The sequence below is a fragment of the Pyrus communis genome, chromosome 8 (genome assembly GCF_041283825.1).
Source record: "Pyrus communis isolate YQ-2024b chromosome 8, ASM4128382v1, whole genome shotgun sequence".
In the NCBI taxonomy this organism is placed as follows: domain Eukaryota; kingdom Viridiplantae; phylum Streptophyta; class Magnoliopsida; order Rosales; family Rosaceae; genus Pyrus; species Pyrus communis.
Window position 1 is genome coordinate 21,685,712 of NC_142572.1, and position 20,100 is coordinate 21,705,811.

At 39.9% G+C, this 20,100-nt stretch overlaps 3 protein-coding genes and 1 non-coding gene across 5 annotated transcripts; 3 read left to right on the forward strand and 1 right to left on the reverse strand.

The window, feature by feature from the left end:
- The first annotated feature begins 137 nt into the window (after window positions 1–137).
- Window positions 138–209, forward strand: TRNAE-UUC (transfer RNA glutamic acid (anticodon UUC)). The gene has a single exon. It is a non-coding gene; the product is annotated as a tRNA-Glu (tRNA).
- Window positions 210–854: 645 nt separating this feature from the next.
- LOC137717551 (glucose-6-phosphate isomerase, cytosolic) lies at window positions 855–6,653 on the forward strand. The gene is made up of 24 exons (XM_088698878.1): window positions 855–926; window positions 1,371–1,457; window positions 1,545–1,621; window positions 1,741–1,822; window positions 1,915–1,962; window positions 2,112–2,266; window positions 2,345–2,442; window positions 2,595–2,637; window positions 2,806–2,873; window positions 2,981–3,065; window positions 3,202–3,250; window positions 3,534–3,606; window positions 3,688–3,748; window positions 4,188–4,254; window positions 4,552–4,608; window positions 4,695–4,748; window positions 4,835–4,963; window positions 5,135–5,198; window positions 5,291–5,364; window positions 5,440–5,493; window positions 5,566–5,634; window positions 5,956–6,045; window positions 6,154–6,261; window positions 6,397–6,653. Exons 2-24 carry the CDS (start codon window positions 1,407–1,409, stop codon window positions 6,445–6,447), a joined length of 1,707 nt encoding a protein of 568 aa, XP_088555004.1. The 5' UTR covers window positions 855–926; window positions 1,371–1,406; the 3' UTR covers window positions 6,448–6,653.
- LOC137717553 (deoxyuridine 5'-triphosphate nucleotidohydrolase) lies at window positions 6,620–7,790 on the reverse strand. Its single transcript, XM_068456951.2, has 3 exons — window positions 7,316–7,790; window positions 7,123–7,214; window positions 6,620–7,024 (listed from the first exon to the last, which is right to left on the reverse strand). The coding sequence occupies exons 1-3, from the start codon at window positions 7,654–7,656 to the stop codon at window positions 6,780–6,782; spliced, it is 678 nt and encodes a 225-aa protein (XP_068313052.2). The 5' UTR covers window positions 7,657–7,790; the 3' UTR covers window positions 6,620–6,779.
- Window positions 7,791–12,011: 4,221 nt separating this feature from the next.
- Window positions 12,012–19,840, forward strand: LOC137717343 (protein ESSENTIAL FOR POTEXVIRUS ACCUMULATION 1). 2 transcript variants are annotated; one of them, XM_068456667.2, is made up of 10 exons: window positions 12,012–12,177; window positions 12,853–12,941; window positions 13,124–14,041; window positions 14,122–14,233; window positions 14,325–14,519; window positions 14,847–15,614; window positions 15,742–18,370; window positions 18,577–18,764; window positions 18,845–18,904; window positions 19,175–19,840. In XM_068456667.2, the coding sequence occupies exons 1-10, from the start codon at window positions 12,108–12,110 to the stop codon at window positions 19,546–19,548; spliced, it is 5,403 nt and encodes a 1,800-aa protein (XP_068312768.1). In that variant the 5' UTR covers window positions 12,012–12,107; the 3' UTR covers window positions 19,549–19,840. The 2 variants fall into 2 exon arrangements, with proteins under 2 accessions (XP_068312768.1, XP_068312769.1); XM_068456668.2 differs by having other exon boundaries at window positions 14,328–14,519.
- The last annotated feature ends 260 nt before the right edge of the window (window positions 19,841–20,100 follow it).

The window sequence follows — 20,100 nt, forward strand, 5'->3', positions numbered from 1 at the left end:
ACAGTTGAAATGCTGCTGACATTGAAATTGGAACCAAACTACGGTTTGGTATCAGAACCGCAAAAGCAAACGGTCCCAAGTGCGCCCCCACCCCCTCTCTATATAGTTTTGTTTAGTGATACAACATAAACAACAAATCCGTTGTCGTCCAGCGGTTAGGATATCTGGCTTTCACCCAGGAGACCCGGGTTCGATTCCCGGCAACGGAACTTTTTAATTTTTGCATTTTCCCTCTTTTCTACGCAATCGCACCTTTGCCACGTCTCCAATCCATCTGAAAAAAGCACCCACAGTTTCACGTGACCGGGGTCGGTTCCCGGCCAACAGGATCGATCCTTTTATGAGTATCTCCGGATCCTTTTGATGAGTATTTTAGAGATCCGTGAATCGTGTCAGTTCATCGTATATCTTACGATTATTTTTTTATCAGGTACTGTTTGTATTTAATTTTGAATAAAAATATTTAAAATAATTTTTTACCGCTCAATGTATAAACAATGAACACGATTCACAAATTTTCAAGATTCTCATAAATAAGATCCGGCAATGATCCGGATTCGGTTCCAGGCAACAGAGTTTTTCAATGATTTCATTTTCTATACAACCTTACTTTGACACGTGTCAAACCATCCGGAAAAGCACCCATAGTTTTACATGACCCGGGTTCCATACCCGGCCACGGAACTTTTTTAATTTAATTTTTGCATTTTCCTCATTTTTTATTCCACCGCGCTTTGCCACGTGTCCGATCCATCCGAAAAGCCGCCCGCAGTTTCACGTGACGGGTTCGCCGAGTGGACCCGGTGACACTTGGAGCTCGAAGCTTCTCCTCTTTCCTTTTTAACGAACTTCCAAAGCTTCTGCCAATCTACAAATCTATCTTCTTCCTGCACCAAGAATATCCCCCTTCTCGAAAACCTCACCAGGTACACATGATCTCCATTTTTTTTTTAATATTTGTTTATTTTGTTCGATTAATTTCTTAATTTCCAGTCGGACTTGATCGCAATTTTGGTCGCGTTTCTTTCACGCCAGCTTTATTTATCGAATTTTTGTCAATTGAGTGCGACGTGATGTCACAGCCTGAAATGACACACCGTCGGCAAAAGTATGGATTCGGTTTTGTATATAGATCGGGGAAAAAGGATCGGCTGAAAAAAAAGGGAAAGAAAATGGCAATTTGATTGGATTTTCTGTTTGGTTCCCTGGAAACGCTAGGAAAAGAGAATATTTTTACTGCAATTTGATTGTCTTACAGTGCGTGAGAGCTGTTCGTCAAAATTTCTGTTTTTTTTTTTTTTTTTTTTTTTTGTTAAAGTATGAAGATTTATTTATTTTTGGTCGAAAATTAACACAATTGCTCAATGCAGGGAATTTGTTTGAGAAGTTTTTCAGCATAATCCGAAATGGCTTCGTCTGTTCTGATCTCTGATACTCAGCCGTGGAAGGATTTGAAGGTAATCGAGGCAGTGCCTCTTTGAAATCGCGCAGTTTGAAAGTACTGTGATCTTTGTGTTAATTATACGTAATTTTTCGTTGTTCAGGCTCACGTTGAGGACATAAACAAGACCCATCTGCTCGATTTGCTGAACGATGTCAAGCGGTCGCAGGCGATGATGGTGTATGTTCATCTATCGGAACCTGTGAAATCGTTAATCTTATTTCGAATTTCATATAATCCTTGTTTTGTATGAAATTATGAATATTGGAGCTTGATAATGTGTGCATTTACTCTTGCAGTGAGTTTGATGGTCTCCTGTTGGACTACTCACGGCAACGTGCCACGGTTGAAACCTTGCAGAAGCTCCTCAAGTTGGCGGAGGTAGGGTTGAATACTTCGTAACCAGTCCTTCTTTGGGAGGGTTTGAGTGAATATATTGTTTTCTAATCAATGTTTTGTGTTCCACAATGCAGGCTGCATCCCTCAAAGAGAAGATTAATCGAATGTTTGCTGGCGAGCGTGTAAGTTCATGGTTATCTTCCTTTGGTCAAGTGTTATGTGAAAACTTGTATTCGATAGCCTTATAGGATGTCTGGAAGAGAACGGCAAATTTCTCAAACCAATAATATACGATTCTTATAAATTTTTGTTTTCTGGATGGTGCTTTCAGATAAACAGCACAGAAAATCGGGCAGTGCTTCATGTAGCTCTTCGTGCTTCAAGGGATGCAGTTATACAGTGTGATGGGAAAAATGTGGTCCCAGATGTTTGGGAAGTTCTGGACAAGATCCAAAAGTTCTCTGAGAGTATTAGAAGTGGATCTTGGGTAATCAACTGAAATTTTTTAACCATCCGTTTTAGGTTCATATTGCTTGAATTCTGAAGTGATTGGCAATTCTGGTCGGTTGGAGCCACAGGAAAACCACTGAAGGATGTTATTGCTGTTGGTATTGGTGGCAGCTTCTTAGGTCCTCTATTTGTGCACACAGCTCTTCAAACAGGTCAGAGTGATACATTTCATTTACCGATCTGCAGCTCTGTTCACATTTTCTTCTCTTTGCACTTTGTACTGTGGGTTTTCCTTGTGAAAACGGTTAAACTGTCTTCAGAACAAAGTTTAGTGAGTGTTCATTAGTTTGATTACATCTTACAGATCCAGAGGCTATGGGAGCAGCAAAGGGAAGGCAGCTGCATTTGTAAGCATTTATGCACTGAACTTTAATTTGTTAATTTCCAGTTTTCTGTATCAATGAATTAGAACTTAAGACACTATAGTACGAATTCATTGCTTGGGGTTTTCAATATTGTATCCATATGATACTTTATTTTTGTCAATCTAATAACTTGTTTTCTTCTGTCTGCAGTCTTGCAAATGTTGATCCTATTGATGTTGCCAGAAATATTGCAGGGTTCAACCCAGAAACTACCCTTGGTAAGCAATGAACTTATTTATATGCTAAGTATTTACTTTTGTAGTGACGTGGTGATCTAAGCTCTATGTGGGGTTTCTTATTGTACATATTCTTTTGATATTTGCAGTTGTGGTAGTTTCAAAGACTTTTACAACAGCTGAAACTATGTTGAATGCTCGAACCCTTAGGGAATGGATATCATCTTCTCTCGGGTTAGTGCATTGCTAACTCTTCTTCGATATATGAGTCTAATAGTTGTTTCAGATTCTGGTTTTGATTATTATTTGATGATTGAATTTGGACTCAGTTACTCTCACTCTATCTAATGGGTGAATGTAATAATTTCAGGCCTGCTGCAGTTGCAAAGCATATGGTAGCAGTCAGCACTAATCTTACGGTATAACTATTTCCTTTGCTCTATTGCCTGTGGTTGATTAAACACTAAGATTATTATTTATTTTAGTTAACTATTTTTCATTGGTCATTTGTCATTCTAAATTCTAAGTTTTTTCTTTTTGGTTTCAAATTTCCAATGCTGATGCAATTTATTAAGACCATTAGGACTGAGGTTATTTTTTTAGATGGGATACTTGGCAGACTTAGGTGCTCTAGTGAAAACCCACAATGAAGTTTTAAGGTCTAGATATCCACTCATTTTATCTTGTGTCTTTCTTTTTCAGCTTGTAGAGAAGTTTGGAATTGACCCAAAAAATGCTTTTGCATTTTGGGACTGGGTTGGTGGCCGATATAGTGGTAAGTTATTTTCCTTTTTGTGTAGTTAATATATGCAGTTACCTTGATGTTTAATTAGTATTTTTGAATTGCTGGTTGCAGTTTGTAGTGCTGTTGGAGTGTTGCCTTTATCTCTTCAGTATGGGTTCTCAGTTGTTGAAAAGTAAGCCACTCATAGTTGTCTCAATTATATTTGAGTCACTTTTGAAATTTGTGATGCATAGATTTGATTTATCACACACCATGAGGCAATGCAGATTACGTTTTGATTATTTATTTTGTTTTTCTATCTAGGATTCTATCAAAATGTAGTTAATAACTTAATATAGAAAAACTTAAAACTTTTGCTGCTCTTTGGAACAAAACAAAAGGTCGTTGCTTTCTCCAGTAAATGTATGTACTTGAGAAACACTTTTTATCTGTGTGATTTCTGAAACTGGATTTTGAGTCAAAATTATACACAGATTCCTCCTGCCAGAAAATAAATAAATAAATACTTGAAGAAAATATTTTAGATAGGGCGCATAATGTGCTTAATTCATTAGTTGGTGAAATATGATCTTTGTGTATACTAACACGGATGTTATATTTCCTAATCAAAGGTTCTTAAAGGGAGCTTCTAGCATTGACCAACACTTCTACTCAACACCATTTGAGAAAAATATACCTGTAAGTACCTGAAGTTTGTATTGTCATAATTATTGTAGAACTAGCCCCTTGCCATACACTAATGCATGTGACAATTGGCTCTTTTATATTTTGTTCGTCTTTATTAATGATTTAAAATAATTCTTTGAAAAAGAAGTCAGTAACTACTTCTCTATGAGGGGTGGTGTTTCTTTTGAATTTTATTTTACTACTTTGTCCCTTCTTTTCACCATTTTGGTGTGTTCCCTTTATATATAGATTTGATTGCCTTGTGATATAATTGGGGATGTGTTATCTAACGTTTCATCCCTGCTTCAGGTTCTTTTAGGTCTGTTGAGCATTTGGAATGTTTCATTTCTTGGATATCCTACAAGAGTGAGTCTTACTTTATCCTTTCTAGACTTCATATTTGTAAGCATCAATGAGCTTTGTGTTTTTACTTGTTGCTGCTTATTCCTTAGGCTATCTTACCGTACTCCCAAGCACTGGAGAAGCTTGCTCCGCACATTCAACAGGCAAGTTCACCACTCCTCTGCATTTTTATGTTAGCGCATTTTTATGTTAACTGGACTTACAACTTCCAATTTTTTCTTCAATTTAGGTTAGCATGGAAAGTAACGGCAAGGGTGTATCAATTGATGGTGTAATTCTTCCCTTTGAGACCGGTGAAATTGACTTTGGTGAACCCGGAACAAACGGTCAGCACAGCTTTTACCAACTAATTCACCAGGTGATCTGAACATTCTTTTAGGTTAGCATGAAAAATGATATACATAAACTTTAGTTTTCTTGTTGTGTGTGAAGGAGGACCAAGCACATTGCTGACCTTCAGATGATTAATTTGGTACTTTGATTTATGTCGTGTGTGTATGGTTGCTAACCTTTTCTTCCTTAATTTCAGGGCCGCGTTATTCCTTGTGACTTTATTGGTGTTATGAAGAGTCAGCAACCTGTTTACCTGAAAGGTACCTAATCTAAAGCTCATTTGAAAAGATATTAGCGGCCAATGGATTGTTCAAAGTTTGTATTCTGATGTTTAGGCAACGGATTGCTACAGGTGAAGTGGTGAGTAACCACGATGAGCTCATGTCTAACTTTTTTGCACAGCCCGATGCCCTGGCCTATGGAAAGGTATGCTTTATGCTGATTAGGAGAGCACGTAAACTTGGTCTATGATGTTTCTAACCAAAATCAAGTTTCTTGTAGCACCCAGAACAGCTGAAGAAAGAGAATGTTCCAGAGCATCTTATCACTCATAAGGTGTGTTCCCTTCGGCTTTAGTCATTGGCTTATAGGTCAATCTGTAGTACTAATTTATGAGATCTCTCACAGACTTTCTCTGGAAATCGGCCTTCTCTCAGCCTTCTGCTTCCATCACTAAATGCTTACAATATTGGACAGGTTTGTGATTTGTTCCATTTTCTACCTTCTGTAATGTGATCGGGTCATCCTATGGTTTGACTACTTGTGTGTTAGCATATGTTATCAAAATCAATTTTTACGGATAGTTAATTGCTTGATGTGTCGGCATTCACTACACATTTGCTAACTCGTCAATTCTAAGACATAACATTCAAGGCCTGCATGTTTAGTCTCCGTGCTTGTTTTCTACTGGAAGTAGTCCTGGTCGTGTGCTATATGAAGTATAACCTTGTTTTTGTCGGAATTTTATAAAGTCAGTGTACTGCTTTTGCATTCTAATATCGATTTGCCTGCATCCAGTTGTTGGCAATCTACGAACACAGAATTGCAGTTGAAGGTTTTGTATGGGGAATCAATTCTTTTGACCAGTGGGGAGTAGAATTGGGAAAGGTAGAGAACTGCATTAACTTTCATCCGCACGCTTTCCCCATTTAAGATAAGTTTCCTATTCGCCCCTTCGTATTTTTTAATCCATTCATTTCGTGTTTGTGAGCGCAGTCATTGGCCAGTCAAGTTAGAAAGCAACTCAATGCATCTCGTACAAAAGGGCAACCTATTGAGGGCTTCAATTACAGTACCACAACATTGTTAACAAAATACTTGGAGGTATGCAAATCGAGTTTTCATTTGGAATAATAGATCAGCCGTAGGTTGTCTCGGGAGATTGTTTCCTGTTGGACAGTTTGAGATCCGGTTTGGAACGGAAGTATCATGACGCTAAACTACTTTCTTGTATGGCAGGCAACTAAAGACATCCCTGCTGACCTTCCGACGCTTCTGCCACAGATATAGTTGCCTTCTGCCGGAAATGTTCTACTTTAAAGTCAGTTGAACGAATAAAATTTTAACCTCATGCATACGAACTACAACAAGCCCCGTAAGGCTACCTGGTTCCAGACCTTACCTGGAGCATATTTGTCGAATTGATACGCTTCTGCGTTCGAAGAAATGCTGTCCAAGCATATTGTATATACAAAATAAAACCAGTTACTCATTCATTCACTGAATATATTTGCATAACAAGAAAGTAGACCAGTCACCTATGACTGAAACAAACCAACCAACTACATTGTCACCCAACTCCCCGATCCCAAAACACAGCAAAGCATCATCGGAAGAGCGGTCTAAACACCGGTAGACCCGAACCCGCCGGCACCTCTGGCAGTGGAATCCAAATCCTCTACCTCCACAACATCAGGGGTGATGATCTTCTCAATGATCAGCTGAGCAATCCTATCACCCTCCTTGATCTCAAAATCAACATCAGAAAAGTTGAACAGCACAACCCCAACCGGACCCCTGTAATCAGCATCGATGACACCAGCTCCGACATCGATCGAGTGCTTCCATGCCAGCCCCGATCGTGGCGCTGCACACCAACAGAAAATACAGAAAACGCACATCAGTTCGGTATACAAAGAACCAAAATTTATCGAAATTGAACAGGTTGGGGACTCGGGTTTTTACCAATTCGTGCGTAGGTCCCTTCAGGGACCGCAATGCTCAGATCGGTTGGGACCAGGGCTTTTCCTCTGGCCGGAACTTTCGTCTCCGTCGCGCTACACAAAAATCAAAACAAATCCAGAGAAACCCACATCAGATTCCGATGATTTTTCTGATAAAAAATCGAGCGTGCGAATAAGGGGTTTTCGGAGTTTACCTCGAGAGATCGTAGCCTGCAGAGTGAGGCGAGCCTCTCGAGGGCAAAACCGCCTTTTCCGAGAGCTTCTTCACCCGGAAAAAATGGGCGGCATTTCCAGAAACGTCGCCGTTTTCGTGAAGCTTGGCGATCTTGGGAGTTGGCTCTTTGACTTCGTGGCTTCCGTTCTGCGCGTCTTGCTGGGCCATTCTGAGAGCTTGCGAGAGACAGCGGCGGCAATGTGGCGGGTATTGGCAATGACCGAATTTTGGGGGCAAATGGGAAGACGGAGTTCGTTTAAATAGAGAGAGAGTCGCGAACAATGGCGTTTCCCGCGCAATGGCGCCAAGTTTTCCCGCCATTTTTCTGTTGCCACGTACTGTGCGCAGACTCGAATAAATGCTCTCTCCAACCTCCTCACCCTCCTCCTCCTCCTCCTCCTCCGTCAGCTTTAGGGATTTTGGGCCGATCTTTAAAAATGAGGAGGAACCTCAGCCCAATGGTCTGGAAAGAAAGATCAATAGCCCAGTCAGTTTTTTTTCACTTAAAAGTTGGGCCCAACTTGGTCTGAAATTTATCCAAGTTTATTTATCGATTTATGGGTCATAGGGATTTTTTTTTTCTTGGTAATAAGCTTTTTTTCTTTTTAAAATTACAAGGATCAAGAGGGTTTTAACGAAAAGCCCACGGTACTATTCACTTTAAAATTACATTTTTGCATTAAAAAATCAATCCTAGTACTATTCACTTTACCCTTTATTTTGTCCTTATCATTAAAACTCAAAGTTTTTAAGCCCTTTTCATTAGTTTTCCTAATGATCAAAGCTTTTGAAAAAGATTTACCAAATTAAAGCTTTTAAAAAGAAGACTCTTAACAATACCATTTCATAAATGGCGACGCAAGAAATTGAATTGGGAAGAAAAGTATCAATAGATTAATAGTTAGTAGATATTGTAGATTTTTTGACATCTCACTTGGTTTAAGGATCAAGCTTTAGATTCCAATCACAATCAATTCACTACTTTGAATCCAACTTATTTATAATTTGATTAGTGTTATTTTTTTATACAATTCAAGTGCAAATAGGTTTTGGAACTAAGTCGCTACCACCCCTTAACATGCATGCGTTGCAAGGTAGTACGCACTTATTATATGTAAAACAAAACCAATGTGAATGAAAAACAAAAATGTCATATGCCATTTTGTTGTTTGGTAAATATTAAGTTGCCCTTAGGTAGTTTAGTTACAAAAGGCAAGGGCAAGGGCAAGTCCATCGGTTCTTGAAAGGCATAGTCAAGGGCTGCCTAGTTGCCCAAAACACAAGAAGTTGCTCTAGCGGGCCATTTTTGGAGGGCGATTCATGGGCTCCACAAGCCTGTTGGACTGCCCAGCTAACTTATGTCAGACATTGAGCCTGTTGATAATGAATAACGCCAGTGTGATGTCAACAAGTGGAGGCGAGCCACGCGACAGACAGCAAGCGATAGAGCCCAATGACTATTTGCTCTGTGTGTCCTACACCATTGGATTTTCAACGGTCTAATAATTTAACAGTAAAAAAAAAATTTGAAAAAACTATTGTACCACGTGGCACCCATTAGAATCTTACTTTTGTACTTGTGTTTTATCTTTTTACATTTTCTTTGTGGAACAATATGTAACAACCCGTCCCGGGATTTACGGAACAAAAAGGGTATTTTTGTATTTTCACTTAGTTTGGGGATATTTTCCTTTTAAAAAATGATTTTTGGGTCTTAAATGGTGTGCCCAAAGGGGGCCTACCATTGATTTGTGTCCCCGGTCTCTTTCTCCCTTTTCTCTCAGTTCTCTCTTCTCCCTCATTCTCCCTTATCACTCCATCTCAGCTTTCTCTATCTCAGCCCCCTCCGAGGATTTTCTCACCAACAAACAACACCACAACAACATCAATATCTCCATTAACACCCTGGTGAGCTTAGAATCAAAAGATAACACCCTAAACCCCTCCATTTTTCTCGGCCTACACTGTTCACCGAAGTTCTCCAGCAAGTTTCCTCCTCTTCCAGAGAAGGTAAGCCTTGAACCTCGTCCAAAAGTTGTAGATCATGTTTTAATGTATGTTGGGAAGTGGTTTTAAGAAGTGTTATCAATGTTTGGATGTAGGAACCTCACAGGGGAAAACTTCCCCAGTTTTCCAATGAGCACCGCCTATTTCGAGGCAATTTCTAGCCAAACCATAGCAAGTTGGCCAATATGCAAGGTATCAATCTATTCGCATCACTAAGTACTACAACTTTCCTTTTTAAATGGCCACCTCAAAGACCATCGGGCCTTTGGCCCGTTTCAGACCCAAGCCCAATCTTTTTTTTATTATTTTGTTTTGTTTTAAATTACTTGTTAAAGGCTTTTGGGTTGTGAGCTGTTAGGGGCCCCGAGCCCAAGCCCTAAACCCAATTTTCCCTCAGGCCTTTTCTTTTTAAATCTAAGGCCTTAGCCTTTGGGCCTCCCACCTAGGCCCGAGTAACCCAAAACCTAATCCTAAACCTATTAAATCCCAGCCCACCAAAATAGCTAAACCCTTAACCCATTAACCCATTATCCTAAGCCAACCTACCTAAACGTAAACTAATTCCAAACCCTTTAGGCCCAACTTGGTCCAACCCAAAACCCTTGACCCGGATCCGTTGACTTTGACTTTGACCGGTTAACGATCAACAGTGACTTTGATCGTTGACTTTTCGGGTTTTCGTCTGAGACCCCTCCTAGGCTAATTTCGACATCCTGGACCCGTTTTTTAAGTCCGTCTTCCCAAATTCAATCATTTGAGTAAAGTTTGACTAAATGTACCCTTTATGTGCTTAGGGGCAATTAATTGTGGCGTTTTCGTCTTCGCTAGTTGCGTGACTCTTCGGCAGCTAAGTACTTTGAGTGGACCCCTTATAAAAATGCATGTTTTGATAGTAGAAATGCATACATGAAAAACATGATTTGATGATTATGTTTTCTAAATGTTTTATAAAATCACATGCTTACTGAGACTAGTTTGAATTATTACTATTTTTCCTATAACCCGTGTTCTTATAGAACATCTGATTGATGACGATATGATATTTAAAACATGTTTAGAACACATCCTTATAATATAGACAGTGGATGACTTTATACTATGAAGTTACTTTTCAATATATGTATGTTCAATGGGTTTGTACTTCCCTAGTGGTCCTTATTCCGTTACAGGATGTAGGGATAGATTATGGTCCATCCCAGGCAACGGTTTGGTGTTGGCATAGCGCCTGGAGTGTGTTTCCTCTAGCTATTAGCACAGGGACGGGGAGCCGGCATGAGGCCTGGGGGTTATCGAACATTCACTAGTGATTATTATATATACAAGTTATGACTTGAGACATTGCATGGCATGCTAGGTTTCGGAAAACCTATGTTTATCATGATATATATGTGTTTTCATAAAACCTGGAGGTTAGTACGTTGATAACTGTTTTATTATATATATATATATATATATATATATATCAACTTGGTCCACTTATGTTTGTTTTGCGCCCCTTCAGGACTTAGAATCGAGGCATACAATCTCAGCGTCAAGGCACTTCCGCATTGCCATATTCGAGTCCTCTCGGTATAGGATCCATCCTTTGTTTCGTTCAATTTTATATTATTTATTTTAGTGTTCTAGTTAGTTTTATGCTCTGAACACGTTTCTTAAATGCATATTCATTATTCTTTTATATTTATAAGCCTTATCTACCCCTTATTTTCAGCATTTGCACTTAATAAATGGCTTTCGTCACCCTCGGGTGTCAGCCAACACATGTCTATCCTGGTATTCGGGGAATATTGGGATTGGGGCGTGTCACAATAAACATAGAAAGGTGAATAATCTACCGAGATTAAATCTTTTGCACTTACTTTGTGTGTAGCCTTTATCATAAATGGACAAGTATTAAGTTTATGACAACAAAATTAAAGAGAGTTAAGTTAATTAATAAATGTCATTTAATAATAGAGGTCACAAATAACACTCACAAATAAATGCAGAAGATTCAAACTCTAATTTACTTGATGCGGGTGAATAGTATATGGAGAAAATTGTAGCAATAGTCCCGAAACTTTAATTCAATTGGAGCAATGGTCCTTCAAATAAAATCCATGACCGTTGGTACCTTAATTAATCAAAATATGCGTATATAGTTGTTTTCGTCAACTCTGTTAAGACACCGGTCAAAATAAGTCATGTTGGAAATATTATTGCTATAATTGAGTTAAAGTTGAATGATTATTGCTTCAACTGAATTAAATATAAGGGCCATTTATTTGATTAGGTTAAAATTGAGTGACCCTTACAACAATTTTTTTCATTTGGTTTTCAATATTTGCTCTTTTATTCAGCTTTGTATTCATGTCACGTGACTTATTTTTTACAGAAGTTATAATGGACTTGACAAAAAATACCATAAATGCATGTTTTGATGAGTAAAAAACCAATAATCACGAATTTTTAACTAAAAATCATTATTCAAATTTAATTAAAGTTAAAAGATCATTACTATAATTCCTCGAACATCTGAAAAAGTAAAAAACAATCACGCGTTCTTTCAAGGGTGTTAAAGTAGGGTGATGCGCGAGACAACAAATCGATGCTTTGCTAACGTGAGCCGCTTGATCAAAATGCCGAATCTACCCCTCCCACATTTATCTCCCTTCATTTTTGTTGCCCTTATTTCCCACCCTTCGCATTCTCTGTCTTACCTCACTACCAAAGCGCAAAAGGGTTTCTTTGGCTTGCTCGCTCTCTGCAACTTCAACTGATCATCCATGGCCGACCTCTCCAGCTCAGCCTCTCGCCGCCAGCTTTCCGTCACCACTCCGCCCCAGATCTCCAAAGGTATTTCCTCCCTCGGCCTCCTTTGCCGTCTTGATTTTTCGCATTTCGCCTCCACCCTCCGATTTTCGACCAAAAACCCTAGATTTTTGCGTCGGTTCTGATAATTAGCTCGCACATTTATCGTTGTCGTTGCTGTTCGTATTGGCGTTGATGTTTTTCGTAGCCGAGTTTAGGGTTTTGATAAATATTCCGTAGTTAGGGTTTTGATAAATATTTTATTCCTAGGGTTTTGATTAATATTGGTAAATGCAATTAATTTTCTTAGGGCTTTTAAATTCGATTTTACATTTTCCCGTTTATTGGTTGGAACAAATAATATTATGAATTCAATGAGGATGCTCCAGGAATATCGTAATATGGTTCACCATAACAATTTCCCATGCTTGCCGGTTGTAGTAGTATTTTGAATCATAAACTTTATCAAAGAGTATTTTGAATCATAAACTTTATCAAAGTTCAAGTTTTGACAAGCCTTTCTCAATTCATGTTTTGATTGATTTCGATTAATATTATGAATTCATGTTATAATGTTTCGTCATTCAATCATGTTTCGGTGTTTTAGGTTTTCCCTTTTCTTTGGAATAATTGTGCTTCACCATTTAACTGTGATTCTAGTTGGATTTGTTTGGTAATTCTCATATAATTCTAAATTGTGTTTATTTCTGGTGTACACAGGTGGACAAGGTTCTGAGAATCTTATTCCCCTTTCACCGCAATGGCTTCTGCCTAAGCCGGGGGAGAGTAAGACAGGAATGTTAACTGGGGTGTGTTATCTTCTCTTTCATACTTGTATATTAATCTGCTTCCCTCAATTGCTGCTTGGTTTCAGAAGAAATTTTTGTTACATTTATTCCAATTAGTATGCACTTCTATCTTAGTTATCAAAATAAGATCGGAATATTGCTTCAGAGTTTCTCTGTTATTTACTTCTTAAAAATAAATGCAGGAAAAACCTCCCAGCCCAAATCCATCCTTTGGCAGTCGCTTGGATACCATGAAATCATCAGGTAATGGTGATGAAATTCGTGATACCCAGAAGAAGGATGTTTTCAGGCCATCTTTGATGGATATGGAAGCTGGTGGTCGTCGTGAACGCTGGCGTGATGAAGAAAGAGACACCAACTCCTCAGGACGCAAAGATCGTTGGAGGGATGGTGATAAAGAAATTGGTGACACTCGCAGGATGGATCGATGGATGGAAAATTCATCTGCAAAGCAATTTGGAGAAGCACGTCGTGCCCCACTTGAGCGGTGGACTGACTCAAGTAACAAGGAATCCAATTATGAGCAACGGCGAGAGAGCAAATGGAACACGCGCTGGGGGCCTAATGACAAGGAGGCAGAAGGTTTTCCTGACAAGTGGGCAGACTCTGGTAGAGATGGTCTGCATCTTGATAAGAGTTTGTCTCATGTTGGAAATCATGTAAAGGATGAGAAGGATGGGGATCCCTACCGGCCTTGGAGATCAAACTCCTCCCAAGCCCGGGGAAGGGGAGATCCTTCTTATAACCAGACTTTATCAGCAAACAAGCATGCTCCTACACATTCATCTAATTGGGGGCGTGGAGAAATTACACCTCCCAGCTTTTCTCTTGGTCGTGGAAGGGGTGGCTCTGGTGGAGGCTTTATGAACAGCAGTCCTACTATTCCTCAGTCTATAGGAACTGTATTGGACAAAGTTGAAAGTGAACATGGAGAGCCTTATCCATTAAGGTATAGTAGGACGAAGCTGCTTGATGTTTACAGGAAGGCTGATATGAAATCATATAAAAAACCAGTTGATGGGTTTATAGAAGTGAGCTCTCTTGCGGTGGATGAACCATTGGAACCTCTGGCACTTTGTGCACCGAATTCTGAGGAAATGGTAATGCAGATCCATTGTATTATTTTGTGATTACTTCTGATACTTTTGTCCATGCATTTGAATATTTTTTGTTTGTGCAGGCTCTTTTGAAGGGAATTGACAAAGGAGATATAGTAAGTAGTGGTGCACCCCAGACTTCTAAAGATGGAAGGAACCCAAATGATTTTACACAGTCAAGAAGACCCAAGCTTGGTAGTTTTGCTGGTTCAAGATATTTAAAAACTATAAATGCATGATCCTTTTCAAGTGGGAATTGACTTTTGTTGGAACTGTTTTGTTTTAGCAGGCAGTAGAGAAGATTTACCCCTTGCACTTGGTGATTCTAAAGATGAAAGCATTGCTAGGTCAAAAGGTGGTCTTCCGAATTATGCAGAGGGTTCTTCTTATGAAAGGCAGGTGCTTCATCATGGATCCAGCCTAAAAGGAGAAATAACGCAGGAACATAAAACATACTCAGAGAACAATTTCAGATCAGAAGGTATGTTGATGTACAATATGAAAAGGATGTTGAAACAACATCAATATGCACGTTGGTAAAGGTTACTATTGGGTGGGCTGGAAAAGTTTGGTCTAGATAATTTAAACTCACCTATGTTTTTTGAATGGAAGGGAAAATGCTAACCTCCTGTTCACATGCCCATGTGGAACTGGTTTATTTGATTCTTGATTCAGAATTTTACTTTCTTTCTTGAGATTATGTTTCAAAAAAAGGACCCAAATGATTTTACTGGCCCTTTTCAGATGTGTTACTAGCGTGAGATGGGTCCCCCTATTTAAACTTACTTAATGTACTTTCTGTTTGCAGCTTTTAAGGGAGACAGTGGTCCTTTCATAAGGGCTGAGGAGGCACCTGTTAGTGCAGAGTTGAGCATGCAGGGAGGTATTACTGCTCATTCTGGTTCTCCATGGAGAGCTTCATCACAAGGAGAACGCTCACATACAGTCTTGCATGATTGGAACGAGATTCCCGGTGATATTAAGTCAAGAACTCCTGATATGGGCTGGTCGTTAGGATCGAAAGATCTTAACAACGAATGGGAAAGTAGGGATGAGGCAAGATGGAAAACCAGTGATGATCCTGTTATAAGGAGGCAGCGATCGGGAATTCTAGATAGGGAACAAGAATTGAGACAACCTCAGCAGCTTTCTCCAGAGGAGCTTCAGCTTTATTATAAAGATCCTCAGGGTATAATTCAAGGTCCTTTCTCTGGGGCTGACATTATTGGCTGGTTTGAGGCTGGATATTTTGGCATAGATTTGCTAGTTCGCATAGCAGGTGCAAAAAATGATATGCCATTTTTGGCACTTGGTGATGTTATGCCTCATTTACGAGCTAAAGCTAGACCACCGCCTGGATTTACTGCACCTAAACCGGAGGTTGCAGATACATCAAGTAGGCCAAACTTTGGTAATGTTGGGATGATTCAAGCTGGTTTAAGTGAGATAGAGATAGCAAGAAATGATCCAAGGAATAAACAGGGCTCGACAACAGAAGCTCAGAATAGGTTTCTGGAGTCACTGATGTCTGGTAATCCGAGTGGCTCACCACTTCATAAGTTTCCTTTTTCGGAAGGTTGGTGATATTAACATATGTTTTACATTTCGAGTCTAATGTTTTCGTACTTTCTGAAGCTTTATTTGTTCTTTAGTTTCATTTGTCCTGGCCTCTTGTGACTTGAATCTCTATGTTTTGTTGTTAGGTTTACAAGGATTTATAGGAAACAATCCTCACGGCTTGACTCATAGTGGATTGGATAATCTGTTGGCCAAGAGAATGGTTCTTGAACGACAGAGGTCTTTTCCTAATCCTTATCAATATTGGCCTGGGATGGATGCTTCATCTGTGATACCTATGTCGGAGATTGTCCCAGATGCAAACCCCCTCTCTTCAGTGGCTGAAAATCCTAGTCAGCCTCCTCATACCCAAAATGCTGACCTCATGTCCATCCTTCAAGGATTAACTAACCGGTCATCATCTGACATAAATAATAGTGCTGCTGGTCGGTCAACTTTTCCTGTCCAAGGTGGCTCAGAGCCACTCCAGAGTAATTTTCCTCCCCAAGCCCCACTCCAGAGTAACTTTCCTCCCCAAATCCCACTTGGGTTCCAACAGCAGAGGCTGCATCCTCAGAATCAACAATCTTTACTCTCTCAAGCTATTGATAGTTCAAGTATTTCAACGCAAGAGAAATTACTATCTTCTGGTTTATTACATGATCCACAAGTATTGAGTATGTTGCAACAGCAGTATTTATTACAGTTACATTCCCAGGCGCCTGTTCCAACACAACAAATGTCATTGTTGGATAATTTAATGTTGCTCAAGCAGCAGCAACAGAAACAGGAGGAGCAGCAAATTTTGTTAAGGCAACAACAGCAGCTGCTTTCCCAGGTTATGCCAGAGCATCACTCTCAACAGCATTTTACTGAGCCATCTTTTGGACAGATGCAGGCTTCTGTGATGCTGAAAGGGATAGATCCCTCCCGGCTTCAGTCGTCACAAGAAATGTTTCCAGTTGGTACAAATGTGCAGGTTCCTAATACGCAAAATGAACTTACTAGTAGTTATATGACTTTGCCTCCCCAAGGGAACCAAGATATCAGTCATAATGTTAGTGAGGGAGCATCCTCAGTACCTTTACCGCATCAAGTGCTTGGGAATGTTACTCATCAAAGAAGTCGGGATGTTACTCCGGCGGCACCAATTTCTATTCAGCAGGAGTCGCTGCCAATGTCCACAATTGTTGAGAGCTCACCGTTGTTTGATGTGATGACCAAATCTAGAGAGGTGTCCCTTGCGCAGGAGTCCATAACTGATTCTGATTTTCATGTTGCTAAAACCCTGGAAGAGGCAGCTGAAAACGCTTTCATAGCTGACCAATCTGCCGGGGTAGCAATTTCTCAGTGTGTTGCAGATCCTCTTCCATCATTAGGAGCTTTCAAGAAAGATGTACCTGAGCATATCAATGATGTGAATGTTCAATCAGGCAATCAAATTGAAGAACAGCAGATTGAAAGGGAAAAATACAATGATGAGGCTCCTACAGTGGTTGAAGCAAAGAATGTTGAAGTAAGAGGGCAAAGAAAGACTTCTGAGAAGAAGTCCAAGAAGCAAAAATCTGCCAAGGCACAGTCTTCAACTGACCAAGCAAAAGGAGCATCCAAGGTGCAGTCTGAAGCTGAAAAGCCTGTTGTTGGAGATGTAAAGTTGGAGATGAGAGGCAACCGAAGCAGTAAGCCTGAAATTGTTACAGTGGAGGCTGTGGAATCCCAACAATCTGAAAAATTAGAGGCTGTGAAAGTTTCTGGAGATGATACGGAACCTCATGAAATCAGGGGTGATTCTAAGTTAGTTGAGTCTGTTTCTGGGCAAAGTACTCAAACACAGATTGGCCAGCGAGCTTGGAAGCCTGCTCCTGGTTTTAAGGCGAAATCGTTACTAGAAATTCAACAGGAAGAACAGAGGAAGGCACAGACAGAAGTGATTATACCTGAGGTCACCATCAACTCCCCCAGTTTGTCAACTCCTTGGGCCGGGGTTGTAGCCAATTCAGAACCAAAAATATCTAGAGAAACTCCGGTAGATGCAGGTATTAATGACTTAAATGCTGGGAAGCCCAAAACTTCTCAAAACCCAAAGAGCAAGAAGAGCCCGCTACATGATTTATTAGCAGATGAGGTTTTGGCCAAGTCTAGTGAAAGAGATGTCGAAATTCCTAATGGTGTGTCAACTCAGCATTCTTCACAAATTATGCCCACCCATTCAGAATCTGTAGATGGCGATAACTTTATTGAGGCAAAAGACACCAAAAAGAGTCGCAAAAGGTCAGCAAAAGCAAAGGGTACTGGAACCAAGACCTCAATATCAGTTACTGCTGTAGATGTGCCTGTTAGTTCAAGCCCCACTGAGAAAGTCAAAAGCTCCCGTTCTGTACAGCAGGAAAAAGAAGTATTGCCTACAATTCCATCAGGGCCTTCATTGGGAGATTTTGTTCTTTGGAAAGGAGAAACGGCTAACCCTGCTCCTTCTCCAGCATGGTTTACAGACTCCGGGAAGATTCCTAAACCCACATCTTTAAGAGATATCCAAAAGGAGCAGGAGAAGAGGGTTGCTGCTGCTCAGCACCAAAATCAGATTCCAACTCCACAGAAATCACAGCCACCTCAAGTCACCCGCAATAGTGCTCCGTCATGGTCGCTTTCGGCATCATCTCCATCTAAAGCTGCATCTCCCATCGCGATTAATTCCCATGCATCTCAGTCAAGAAATAAAGTAGAAGATGACTTATTCTGGGGACCAATTGATCAAGCAAAGCAAGAAAATACGCAGTATGATATTACTCCTTTGCTTTATGTACTATTCATTTGTGTGTTCGTGTCCGCTTTATTTTGCTTTGAGACGGAAAGCTTAATGAACCTCAATTATATTGCGGGGATGAATATGGGGTTTGGCTCACAGCTCTAGTATATGTAGGGATCTCATTAGTGCTAGTTTGACCTGGATCTTGTGTTTTTGTTTGTTTCCCTGTGAGCAGGGCAGATTTTCCTCATCTTGCAAGCCAGGGCAGTCGGGGAGTGAAAAATACTCCTGTAAAAGGAACTTCGGCTGGTTCATTAGGCAGGCAGAAATCAGTGGGTGGAAAGTCAACCGAGCGATTACTTTCATCCTCACCGTCTCAGTCATCTATGAAAGGAAAAAGGGATGCCATGACCAAGCAATCAGGTAAAGAGTCATGGTACTTTTGATTTTTCTGTCAGAAATATTACTCGTCACCTATTTACATTGTTTATTTTCCTTTGCAGAAGCCATGGGCTTCCGAGATTGGTGCAAGAGCGAGTGCGTGAGGCTTATTGGCACGAAAGGTATTGCATAGTAGTACTAAGCTTCGTTAAATAGTGGGCAAAATCCATGGAGCCGGATGTTTTTTCCTATAATAATTTTGCTTTTTTCGTAGCTTAAAAAACTGAATTGATATTAGGCATTGTGTTGGTCCAAATCCATTCCTTCTCGTGATATTCAGTTTCATAATTGGATTACTGATTTGAGAAATATAAGATTTGCTAGAATTTGTTCAGAAGAATATATCCTTTCAAAGTCTTATTCCTGGCTATGTCATTTATTTTTCTTTCCAGATACGAGTTTCCTTGAGTTTTGCCTGAAGCAATCCAAATCGGAGGCGGAGTTGCTTCTGAAAGAGAACCTAGGGTCGTATGATCCCGATCACGAGTTCATTGACAAATTTCTCAACTACAAGGAGTTGCTACCGGCTGATGTCCTTGAAATTGCCTTTCAAAAAGGGAATGACCAAAGAGGGGTCGCCGGGTTCAGCAGCGGAGATATGAATTCATACAGTGCAGATGTTGGGGATGTGGACCAAGACGGGTTCTCCAAAGGGGGCGGCAAGAAGAAGGGGAAGAAAGGAAAGAAGGTTAGTCCGGCTGTCTTGGGATTTAACGTCGTGAGTAACCGCATCATGATGGGTGAGATCCAGACACTGGAAGATTAGGGAGGAGGATGATGAAGTTTAAAGATCAGAAGAGGCAGTTGTAAATACTTTTACGGCTTTTGGACTGTAAATGGATTTTTACGTTCATCGGTTTAGGATTTTTCTTACCTGCCCCCTTTCCTTTATCCCATATTTTCTGGATCTTCCATCTTTTGTAGTAGTAGTAGTAAGTGCCAGCCAGCCAACGACAGCAGCAGTGCTATTTTTCTCTGCTCGAGCGATTTTGTGTAACCTTAAATTATACAGTGGTAAGACTGCCTTAAATTATACCCTATTTTTTCACTTGGTTAAATTAGAGCTCGTTTAGAAGTGATTTTAAAATGATTAAAAGTACTTTTGATATTCTAGTGAAAATGCAAGGAGAGAATTGTAGCAATGACTTCTCATCTTTAACTAATTTGCAACAATGGTTCATTAACTGAAAATTCATGACCATTGGTTTTTTACTGATCAAAATGTGCGGTTATGGTTATTTTCAGTAACTATCAAAACTCTATCAAGATGAGCCTCGTTGGAGGACAATTGATACGATTGAGTTAAAATTGAAAGATC

Bases quoted from the DNA above. Each gene is read 5' to 3' on its own strand.
- LOC137717551 (XM_088698878.1), top strand. From the start codon at position 1,407: ATGGCTTCGTCTGTTCTGATCTCTGATACTCAGCCGTGGAAGGATTTG. The intron at 2,443-2,594 runs GTCAGAGTGATA...TACATCTTACAG, and splicing joins GCACACAGCTCTTCAAACAG to ATCCAGAGGCTATGGGAGCA. The intron at 4,609-4,694 runs GTGAGTCTTACT...CTTATTCCTTAG, and splicing joins TTCTTGGATATCCTACAAGA to GCTATCTTACCGTACTCCCA.
- LOC137717553 (XM_068456951.2), bottom strand. From the start codon at position 7,656: ATGGCGGGAAAACTTGGCGCCATTGCGCGGGAAACGCCATTGTTCGCG. The intron at 7,215-7,315 runs GTAAACTCCGAA...ATTTTTGTGTAG, and splicing joins GCAGGCTACGATCTCTCGAG to CGCGACGGAGACGAAAGTTC. The intron at 7,025-7,122 runs GTAAAAACCCGA...GTTGGTGTGCAG, and splicing joins AGGGACCTACGCACGAATTG to CGCCACGATCGGGGCTGGCA.
- LOC137717343 (XM_068456667.2), top strand. From the start codon at position 12,108: ATGGCCGACCTCTCCAGCTCAGCCTCTCGCCGCCAGCTTTCCGTCACC. The intron at 12,178-12,852 runs GTATTTCCTCCC...TGGTGTACACAG, and splicing joins TCCGCCCCAGATCTCCAAAG to GTGGACAAGGTTCTGAGAAT. The intron at 12,942-13,123 runs GTGTGTTATCTT...AAATAAATGCAG, and splicing joins AGACAGGAATGTTAACTGGG to GAAAAACCTCCCAGCCCAAA.